At 34.1% G+C, this 11,240-nt stretch overlaps 2 protein-coding genes across 2 annotated transcripts; one reads left to right on the top strand and one right to left on the bottom strand.

The window, feature by feature from the left end:
* Positions 1-3,189: 3,189 nt before the first annotated feature.
* On the top strand, positions 3,190-5,659 carry LOC129312132 (uncharacterized). Its single transcript, XM_054954733.1, has 3 exons — positions 3,190-3,495; positions 4,403-4,600; positions 4,677-5,659. Exons 2-3 carry the CDS (start codon positions 4,520-4,522, stop codon positions 5,166-5,168), a joined length of 573 nt encoding a protein of 190 aa, XP_054810708.1. The 5' UTR covers positions 3,190-3,495; positions 4,403-4,519; the 3' UTR covers positions 5,169-5,659.
* A 456-nt stretch (positions 5,660-6,115) lies between these two features.
* On the bottom strand, positions 6,116-9,545 carry LOC129310377 (BTB/POZ domain-containing protein SR1IP1). The gene is made up of 5 exons (XM_054952198.1): positions 8,966-9,545; positions 8,756-8,825; positions 8,043-8,657; positions 7,270-7,806; positions 6,116-6,812 (listed from the first exon to the last, which is right to left on the bottom strand). Exons 1-5 carry the CDS (start codon positions 9,064-9,066, stop codon positions 6,270-6,272), a joined length of 1,866 nt encoding a protein of 621 aa, XP_054808173.1. The 5' UTR covers positions 9,067-9,545; the 3' UTR covers positions 6,116-6,269.
* Positions 9,546-11,240: the final 1,695 nt, after the last annotated feature.

Here is an 11,240-nt window from a genome sequence, read left to right as displayed (position 1 = left end):
GGAACATTTAAATATAAAAACTATTATTATATTTTGGTGATTCTCGATGACAGAATTTAAATAATTTTCAAAACAAGTGACAATAATTTACTCTAATCATCTCCTTGTGTGAATTCTAAAATTCCTTAATCCAAAGATATTTGGATTCTATACTATATGTTCCATCTAGTTTTATATAAAAGTAATCTTTTTTAAAAAATTGATCATAATCCATCTTATAAATCATTTTGCATGAAATTAAAAGATGGACTATTAATTATTTTATTATACTTTTATTCTTTACAAATATCTATAAAAAAAAGGTTAGGGTCCAGCTTGTACAGTAAGAAAGAAAATTCTTTTAAAGATGATAAATTTAATAAAAATAAATTAATTTATTTTAACAATGTCAATAATTTAATCATCTCTACTTAATTTCAATAAGATAGTTAGATAAGTAACTCTTATAGCACCAGAGGATATGTGTGTATTACAAATTTGATTTCTTTGCCAAAATGCAAAAAAAATCTTTTGTAGATTTTATAATTGGTAAATAAAATTATAAATAAGAGTGAGACATTATGATATTTTAGATTTAGATTTAAAATACATGCCGTAGTTCATCTAAATTATGCAATTCTCCTCACATATAATTATTTTATATTTATAAAATTTAATTTATAGAATATCCTTTTAATTAACAGTATAAATAATACATCTTCTTTCCAAATTTGCATATTTTTTACTTCTTTAATTTTTTATTAAAGTATCATCTTTAAAAAATATTTATGTTCCTATTTAAAGAGTAAAAAAAAAATTGGTTCTTATATTATAGGCTTGATCTATGAGTGTCTAGTGGGACTCTAAACTTATTTATGGTATAATGTTCCTTCTCAATTTTTAAAAATCTACAAGTTAATCTATAATTATTATGAATAAAAATTAATTTTAATCATTAATTGATGAGAAAATGAAAAAAATGACATTAAAAATTATGAAAAAGGACCAAACAATTACAATAAAAGACCCAATAATTACATGCAAAAACCATGCAACTTACAGCAAAAGACCAAAAGAATTTTGTTGGTCCTTTTTGTAAATTTTTATGTTTTTTTTATCATTTTCTAGTTAAGTAGCTATTAAAGATAATCTTTGCCAATATTAGGGGCTAGATTGCTTCATTTTAAAAAATTGAAGAAAAATACTATATAAAAAATGAGTTTAAAATTTCAAATACTCTTAAATTTATAGCTTATCGGCTAATTTTTTTAACTTAAAATTAAATGATTCAAATCCTTCTATTATATAAAAAGATTAACATAATTATTAATTACTATCCATATATGGAATATTTTATAAGTATACTCCCTCTAGACTTTATTATAAGATTATTCTAGAAGGTGTTTTCAATCTACAGTATCTAAGGGATAACGTAATGTAATATTCTCCAATGGTTGGATATTTTTATCTTTAATCTTATTAATGAATCTTCTAATATATTGGGAAAAAGTGAATTTAACAACTTTTTAATAGGGGAAATAATAATAATAATATTTAGATGGTTTTCTATTTTTAAAAATGTAAAAAAAAATAATTCCTATAGAAATGTTGGGAACATCTTATAGTATGTAGTGCAATCAGTGATATATATTATATTTAAAAAAATTTCTCAATTTACCTTTAAATTTATTATCTTTAAAAAAATTTATTGAATAATAATTTTTTTACTAATAAGTATTGACTTTAACGGGATAGATTAATCTCTCACAAGCTAATAAAATAAAGTTTGAATTTTTATTAAAAATATATATATATAATGGCTTATTGTATTTTAAATTACAATACTTTAAAGTTTTAATTTAAAATAAAAATACCAGTACATAATAAAAATGATTAATAGTCCATCTTTTTTATATAAAATAACTTAAAAAAGACCATTTAAATCGGTGAGAATAGGAACGGTCATCAGTCCTGTGGGTGGTGGTGACCCCATGAATATTTGTTGGCGGTGTTTGAATATAAAAAGAAAAGAGAGAAGAAAATTGTTGAGAAGGTCACAGAGTGGACCTATTGCAGGTGGGACCAAAGAACAGCGCAAGCCTGTAGCGGTAGCTCAGGCTTTTCAGCAAACCCGAAGGTCCCACCACCCCATACCAATGCACCTTGCAGACCCGGCAACGCGTGCTTCCATGTCCATTTCTCTCTCTGGCCCTATTCTCATTTTCTCTCTTTAAAATATTCGTGCATTACATGATGCAGATTCTTGTATGAAAGAGAGAGAAAATTGCAGACTTCCAAGTTCTAACTCATCTGCTCTGTATTATCCAATTAAATAGCCTATATTTCTTAACTGCATTATTATACAGTTCAAATGCGTCTTTCCATGCCTATCTAAACCACTGTAATTGAAGACATTTTTTCTCCTGAGCAGCTTATGCGTTTTTGTCATAATACTTGTTTGCACATAAGCTGTTTGTAAATAGTACTCAAGTGACACTCACCATGTGCTTTTTTTTTTTCCCCCTTGTTTCCAGTGGTCGCGTACTCCCGTCTGGCAACTTGGACTAATTTTCTTTTTTCACATAACTTGCCAAACTTGGCCACTTAACGGCTATAATCATTGCACCATGTCTTCCTTGCGTGGGAGGCTAAAAACCCACAAAGCAACATTTCGCAATATCCTGTGCAGGTACAAAACATCTATAATTGATACTTCCTTCTTGCCTTTTTCCTCTTGTAATTGAATCAATAGAATAACAATGATACAGAATAAACCCATGACCATGAGTTTGGTCCCTTGTGAAAACGGAGTACTTATTAGTTTGTACAATGGAGAGTTAACGTGAGGTACCCACTGATCGTACGGTCAGACCCATCAGTCAGCGGCAGAGAAGATGCCACCTTGAGCTCCTTCAATATAGGCACGCTTCAATTATATTGGAACATAATGTGTAATTTTTAATTGAGACAACTGTGTTTGTCACTAAGAAATGGCAGGTGCATGTGATTCACCTCAACAGGCTAAGCTGTTCTTTTGATGATTTGTCTTGAGCAAACCAATGCCTTGTGATCCTCAACAATTTCATAAATGCGAACACTAAAATATAGTAATCATGTAGTATTTGTTTAATCCGATTAATTTATTATATCTTCATTGCTAGCCCTGTCTCAGGCATCTCTGTTCCGCAAAACTTGAATCGCATTGGTCAAGGCACTGAGATTTGTTTGGCATGCCTCGAACCCCATGCATTAGCATAGCGCTTTGGTTTCTGTGGGTAATTTTGAGGGAGAATCTTAAATTCTTCAACAGTTGTGTCGTGTTGGACTATATGTTCCATGTCCAGCAGTATATACTACCCACTGACGAGACTGATGGGGAATGTGAGAGCAGAGTTCTCAAAAGAGTTGTCGCTAAAGTTGGAGGGAAAGGAGGAACTTCTTGCCTTTCATTGAAATAGATCCTTTTTGTTTTGTTGTCTTCTTTCTCACAGCAGAAATCACATTCAGTCCTCACAGGTCAGAGTCTAAACTTTATTTCATCCATCTTTTTCAGAGAATTCATTGGCTCTGTAGTTTTTTTAAGCTGACTCTCATGTTAATCCAATTAATGTTCACGATAGATAGCATTTTCATTTTGCATTCTTCTTGAGGATGCAATGTAGGTAAGAAAACCTATAGGATGCAATGTAGGTAAGAAAACCCACATTTTAGAGTGAGTACAGAATAAACATACAGGCAAAAATAAATTTTCTGGGGTGAAAGTCAGCTGTTTCATTCCACCCCCGCAAAAAAAGAAAAGAGCAAAAGCATTGCCTAGTTTGCTTCTTTCATTTCATGAAAACTGGTGGAGTAACAGGACCTAATTCTCTGCTGATAGTTTGGAAAAGAAAATGTCCATCATGAATAGGTACTGCAAATTACTTCAGGTAGATGGTGCCATGATTGTGAATGAGGGAAAAAGAAAGTTGAAAATTTTTTAGTAACAACTCAATTACTTTCTCTCTGTCTTAATTTCAATGATACTACTTAAGGTATTTAATAATTTCGGCATATGAAAAGAAGTGAAACTCTTTCCTTGTATATTTATTTCACTGCCAGCAACCGAAAGGATAATACGATTAATGATATCAGATTTCATATATTTGAGAAGGAATTCCTAGAAATAGGATAAATCTACACATCAAAGGTGTTGGGAGATATGTTTTTTTTTTTTTTTAGCTGTTCATTCTATTGTGGTCCAAAGTTTTGGAAGGATAGCAAGCAAGGGAACAGACAAATTATACTAAAAGGAAGTTGATGTCATCATTTTGTGTTTGTGTTTCAAGGCCATTATAGCAATGCTTTTGTTGCTTCATCCTCTTCTCTGCTAAAGCATCTTTCATTTATCGGGTACATTCTCATTTAAAAATTTTCTTCACATCAGAAGCGTGACAATAAGGAGGAGTATTTGAAACAATATGCAATGAAGATGCAGGCCTGAACACAAATTCCCAAGAAGGACAGAATTGACCGTCCATCATTCAAGCTAAAGAGCGCACTCATGGAGAAGCTTATTAAGCCAAGCGATAAGGAATTCATGAGGATGGCCATTTTAAAACATGAAGAGACTTTCAGAGAGCAGGTACTTCTCTTTCTAAAGTTTGGGTTATTGATCATTTAGAGCTTGAATAACCGACGATGTTCATGTTATATTACAGGTGTACGAACTCCATCGTTTGTACCAGATCCAGAAGACGCTAATGAAGAATGTGGAAAATGGAAGAGTAGTTCAAGTAACCCAACGAGGATGGAACATGAAGAAAGCGATTAGTTTAGCTCAAGCCACTAATCATCTTAAAGATACACAGAAAAAGCCGGAAATCAAATTTGATCTTGAACGGCCAGCGGAAGAGTACAGTGCAGAATCTGATGGTGATGAGGTAGAGATCATAGATGAGTCTGAGATTGAGCTGACACTAGGCCCCTCAAGTTATTACAACCGTAGAAAGAGAGTTGATACACCACTAACTTCGGATTCTGGACATAGCTTGTCTTCTTCTTCCACTGTATCCAGCCATATAAACAAGAAAACAAGAGAAGATTCAAGTGGAATGAGAAACAGTTTCGATGATCTTGCAGAACGATCAAGTCAAGAGAGGCTAAAACAGCCACCTTGGCCTTTTCAAGTGTTGAGTCTGAACATGACTTGATTCAATACACAGTTAAATTGCTGTTTATGGCTAAACTTTGTGGATGATGTTTGTGTGGAATGTTCTGGCTACTCGTCAAGTGTGGTGGGGTTTGATGAAGTTTAATATAAGTTGTTTCCCCGGTGAACTCCAGTCACATTCAGCATCATAATCTGTTAAAGCCATGAAAACGATCATTTTGTTGATTATGGCGAACAGCAATGCCTTTAAGCTTATTAAAGCCCTCGCAGTAGTTTTGCCATTCATCTGGAAGACTGGATATGTAATTATGGAAAAGGAGGAATTAAATAATGCAGATAAGTGATTTTTCATTTCTTTATTCTGACTCTACTTTCCACCTATCATTCACAAACTAGATTACAAGAAAACATAGTCTAGCTGCTACCCTGTATCAGATTAACAGAATATTTCCTTTCGAACATGATGTTTTTAATAGACTTTAAATTGGTAGTATTAACATGTTTATTTTGCCCGATAGAACCCGTGGACAATTATCCAACCCCCCCCCCCCCCCCGAACCCAAACCTTCCCCATATATTTCACAATCACAAACTTTCCAGCCAACAAGAAGTTGGAGATTACTTCTCGTCTGCAATCAGATGAACGGTAGATTCCATGCAGGTGCCTAACAACTTTCGACAAGTCCAAGCAAGGGCTGTTTCATGATATGAGTTTTTTACTTTACACCATTAATGCTCTTAGAATATTCTTGATTTGTGGTGAAATCATGATCTCTTTGCTGATTTGATTATTAGGCTCGGACTTCAACAAAGACACTGCTAGGTTGTCGACTGAATTATTCTCAGCTTTCTCAAAGCTTTTTATTCGTAAGAACAGTAAGTTATGGATGTACCCCATTTAACTTCTGTAATCCACTATTCTACTCTTAAATTTTTGCAGCATCTAATGTCGCTTTATTAACACAATCTTGTATCAGACCGTCATCATAATCAATCACTCAGAAACTCTATATTTTACACTATTTTTTCAAACAATGTAGTTCTTGACAAGACGTTCATGATAAGATAATATACAGGACCATCACAACAATCAAATAAAACTAGACAAGAACAAAGGACCAAAGTAAAACCCTTGGAGATATTAAGATATGGAGTGGCGTCGATTTTTATTTGGTTTTGTACGACCTTTAGCAGAGGGTCTGACACCATCAGAACGCAGAAAGGGAGAAAGCCTTCCAAGTTTTCTGGACACTGAATTTATGAATGATTTCCGAGGCAAAGGAGGCTTATCAGCAGAAGGTGAAGCACTTGTCATTGGACTGCTAGCTACTGATTTGATTGTTCCAGACTTCTCAATCTCTTTTAGTCTCATTTTCAGCTTCACTAGCTCTAATTTTAGGTCCTCATTTTCTCTTCGTAAGCTGGATAGCTCATTTGAAACTGGGTGGAGATCAGCTGAGTACACATTGAGCTTGGAGGGTACTGAAAGAGCTGATTCCCCACCTTCGCTGCCATTCATGGCATCACGAAGACGTTGCTGTTCATAGTAGAGCACTTGAACCACCGTTTGGACAGGAAGCCGGTCATTTTGTGCAGCATGAGCACATGCCTCTCGTGATAACTTTTGACAGTCCATCACGCTGCAAACTTTCTTCTTTTCCATGTCACTTAGATCAGGATGAGCCTATAAGAATTGCCAATTCCAACTTTATCAGCAGCTATTCACATCAAGCTGACTTTTAAGAATCCCAGATCAGAAATCATGTTAGAATCAAATTCTAGAATTTGAAAAAAAAAAAAAACTGTTTTTAAGTTCAACCATGATGATATCTAGACATAAAGTCAACTCAAAGAGATGAGGGAATTTGCTCTAAGAGACAGGTATATTTGTTTCTGAAACACAAGTCCTTCCTTAAATGATGAAAAACTTGAATGCAATGCTAAGATGTTAGCTATTAAATTCTGTAAAAACCAAGAACTCATTCACATGACATAATTTAATTAAGAATCGGGCAATTAACACGTAATGAGCTGTATATAAGACTGCAAGTTTTGTCCTATGCATACTAAAGGAGGGAAACGAATTATCTAATAGTAAGGTTAACTCGGTACAGAAAGCATGCATGGTGATTAGAACTTACCTTAAGATAGATGTCTATGGCTCTGTACATACCATCTTCTGTTGGCCTTGATTTTTCAGGAATTAGTTCTGCAAGACTAATGAACTTTGGAACAGGTAAATTACGGTCAGTGGCTATTTCAGCAAGATAGTTTTCCATTAACTTTCCAACTCGCTCCATATCAGATTGTGGAGGAGAAAAATACTCACTATCTGCAGTGAAGACCGAGTGGTTCGCAGTCTCAGATTCAAGGTAATTCATCATGATCCTCTGCACAGTGTCCACATCAAACAATGTGTCCCCAGTGAATGAATAAGAAGGGATAAGAAGATCATCTAAAACAGCTTGTCCTAATTGCATCGCCATCCTCTTCTCCAAGTCAAGCCTGCAAGCAATGGTCGTTTCAAGATATATTGCTGCTCTAAGCAGCATAGAAAGAAAGCTCACTGACATTGCATTCTTCTCCTTTGGCAAAAGACTCACTATTGTCTCCAAAACAACCCTCTTCTCATGCTCTTGTCTTGGTTCAATCTTCTTCCTTCCCTTTCCAAATATTTCCTGTACTCAAAAACATATAAAGAAAAGAGTTCAGGATTCATAGATCATTCATTTCAATCTAACCGTTACAATCATTAAAATACTCATCATTGTTAACACTGCTTTCAACTTAACATATCAACTTAATATCCTAGTTAGATTTTAATGATTGAATGACATAAATAAAAGAAACATGGGTCAGACAAAACAAGGTTTTCCTAAACATGATATTCGATCAATTTAGTGAGGGATCTCACCAAACCTCGTAGGGACTTCTGAGCATAGAGCATCAAAATAGGACCAATAGCATAGTGCTTAAACCCTCTTGCCATCATTGCAATCAGAACTCTTTGGAAAATGTCAATCCTGAGGACCGTGAGATCCTCGGCCCACCAGTCAACTATAGGCCTCTGGTGAGACGCCATGGAAGAAACCACTCCTTCAGTTCCACCATCACTTCTTGAAGTAGTACAAAGCTGGCTTTCCTTGCAGGCTATATATGCTATAGCATCTATGCATCTGCTTACCACTTTTGCTTTCTCTGCTATAGGAAGGAGGCTCTCTGACACGTGTAAGATAGACACGGCTCCTGCAAGGCTTTTAAGACCCACTTCGTTCAAATAAGCATCTGTTCTTGCCACTAAGTTTCCAACTGAATAATCCTCCGTCATCTCAAGATACTCTGCTACGCAGCGAAGCATAGCTATATTATCTATGGTTATTTCGAAGTTTATCCCATAGCAGAATTTAGCTGCTAGTTCAAATGCTTCTGCTCCACCAGGAACATCATGAAGTTGGATGAGGGAAACATCCGCTTCACTAGATTCTGATATCAGTTTCCTAATGTATCCACACTTGGACACTAATGGAAACTGCAATTACAGTCCAAGATATATAAAATAATTCAATTTTATTGATACTCAGAGCAACAAGATGGAACAATTCGAAGTGTAATAATATTGGTTCGTACCTTATGCAACGAAAAAGAAGCTCCTCCAACTTCAACGGTAACATCACTGGGAATCTCCTGGGAAAAAATCCTACAAGAAGTTCGACACACGAATTTCAGAAATCCTCGTTCTATCCAGAAAAGTTAACAACAAATGTACATTGCCGGAGCAGTTTTGAAGTATCTGACAGAAGACACACTAAAAGACGCAGAATTCAGTCAGAAACATGCCATTCACTTGTTCTCTTCATGGCAGTGGAAAGAAGCTGCTTTCTTTTCAGGGACACGTCACCAGTATCAGTTGTAGTTTTCCCTTGATCACGATCCACCATGGCAGAGATAGATTCCTGGCTCACCACAGTGCATCTACAGTACGGTTTGGTGATGAAACAGAAAGGCGAGAGAAAAGGTTTGAAAGGCTCAAGCTCAAGGTCATCTTTTGGGATTTAAATTTCCTTTACATATATAAAAAAAGAAAATGGGCACTGTGCAAGTCTTCAAACTAAAACGCAGAACTGAAGGAATAATGGGGAATAATGAATGATGGAGCCTGAAGCTCATGTCAATTTCCTGGCAACGTTAATGAAAATAAAAACCATGATTGGTGGTGAATTACTAAAATGGGATCTCCAAGAAGTGAAGGAAGGGTAGAGGAAGTGAACAAGGGAAGGGGTAATTCGGAAAACAGAGGAAGGTGGGGAGGGGTAAAAATGGAAGCGGGAGGAAGGAGTGTGTGGTGTGGGTGAGTTGAGAGATTACAGAGATGAGATGAGAGAGTTGGAGTGGAAGGGATGAGACGGTGGAATGTTGATTGGCGTCTAACTGAGTTCCTTTCCAAGTGGGAAGTCCAAACTTTCCCGTCCACAGAGCTTCCTCTTTTGCTTTTCTTTGAAGCCTTTCGTAACCCGGTTCGAAAAAGAAAGCCATAATTGTACTGAGGTGCACAAACCTCTGGTTTTAGAAAATATTTTTCACTCATTAATTAATGACAGCAGGAGTAAATTATAGATGAGAAATTTATTGATACGTTATATTTGCAAGAATAAAACTTCAAATCCTTTAAATTTATCTCAATTATTAATTATTAACGTGATCTCTCTAGCTGACTTAAGTTTTATCATCTTAATCCTTAAGTTTGTTGTTGTTATCAATCTAGTCTTTATTATTTATAGTAAGGGTAACATGATTAAAATCTAATGTCATGGACAACAAAATATTGATGATAGTAATATAAATTAATGAAAAAATATAATTATTTATGTAGGAAAAAATTGACTTTAAAATTGTAACAAAGAAAATTGAAAGAACAAAAAGCAATGTGACTAACTAGATTGATAAAAATTAAACTGATTTAATAATTGACTTGTTCTTATTTAACTACACAAATATAAAGTTATCAACATAGTTTATACATTAGATTAATTTAAAAATAAATTTATATTTTAAAACTTAAAGGATAACTAAGACAAATTTGAAGATAGAAATTTCATTATTTTTTATATTTTATTTATATTTATTTTATATCTCTATTTCACTTCAAAAAATAATTAATAAAATATAATGATTTAGATTTTTTTTTTAATAAAAGGACAAATAGTTTCAAATACACATGAAACTGAAAAGAAAAAAAGAAAATTTAAACATTACAAGTTGGAAACTAAAAGAAGAAGCTACAACACGGGAGATATGTGTCCGCTTGCATTGGTTTCTAATTCAACCTCATAATGTAGGCTACATTAAAGTTGGTGAGAAGAGAGCAAATCTCTTTTGCAATTATTGAACTAGAACTTCCAGCTAAAGATTTATTAAAGAAGTTTGGCCAGCAAAGGAGATTGAGATCTTGAAATCAAAAATCCTCAGCAGAAAGAGTTATAATCAAGGTCTGGAGCAAACTTGATCTCTGTCTTTCATATAAGTAGTTCTGTGCTTAGACCTTATAAACATGACAACTTAACGCATGTCCTTAATAATTGAGATTTTTATCCCATTGAATAACCTTGGTTTTTCTTTGGAACAAATGAAGCTTCATTTGTCTCCTTAAAAATTTGAAAGGTTCTTCTAATAACAGTCAAAGCTAGTTTCCTTAATCTTGATGTGCTATTAGGAGTAGCCAGATAGATGCATTCAAATAAATTTCATCCCATATACACATAAGGTTTAACAAGTAGTACAAATGATGATAATCTTAAATGGCTTTGCAAATATATCAAGCTTTGTGACAATCATGAATGACCAAGTTCCTGAGCTTTTAAATACTATGGATTAAAATTATGAATTTGTCTAAAAGATCAAGTTTCCTATCCAAAATAATATGCCTGATGAAATCCTACAGTAATCGCACTTGAACAATCCAAAATAGGCTTTGATTAAGCTTTATTTCCGAAATAGGCTTTTATTATTGGCTAATATGGTATTGCGAAAATAATTAGGGATAGTGGCTGCTGGACCACAATGAATCTTAAGCTTCATAATGGACAGGTCCTACTAAATTATTAAATTCTTGTTT

This window comes from Prosopis cineraria, unplaced genomic scaffold (assembly GCF_029017545.1).
Source record: "Prosopis cineraria cultivar Desert tree isolate PC_DT_omini unplaced genomic scaffold, ASM2901754v1 PC5, whole genome shotgun sequence".
Taxonomy (NCBI): Eukaryota; Viridiplantae; Streptophyta; class Magnoliopsida; order Fabales; family Fabaceae; genus Prosopis; species Prosopis cineraria.
Note: the sequence above shows the minus strand (reverse complement) of the source record. Positions and strands in the feature narration are given on the sequence as shown.

Bases quoted from the DNA above. Each gene is read 5' to 3' on its own strand.
- LOC129310377 (XM_054952198.1), bottom strand. From the start codon at position 9,066: ATGGTGGATCGTGATCAAGGGAAAACTACAACTGATACTGGTGACGTG. The intron at 8,826-8,965 runs GCATGTTTCTGA...AACTTCTTGTAG, and splicing joins ATGAAGAGAACAAGTGAATG to GATTTTTTCCCAGGAGATTC. The intron at 7,807-8,042 runs GTGAGATCCCTC...TTTTGAGTACAG, and splicing joins AGAAGTCCCTACGAGGTTTG to GAAATATTTGGAAAGGGAAG.
- LOC129312132 (XM_054954733.1), top strand. From the start codon at position 4,520: ATGGAGAAGCTTATTAAGCCAAGCGATAAGGAATTCATGAGGATGGCC. The intron at 4,601-4,676 runs GTACTTCTCTTT...GTTATATTACAG, and splicing joins AAGAGACTTTCAGAGAGCAG to GTGTACGAACTCCATCGTTT.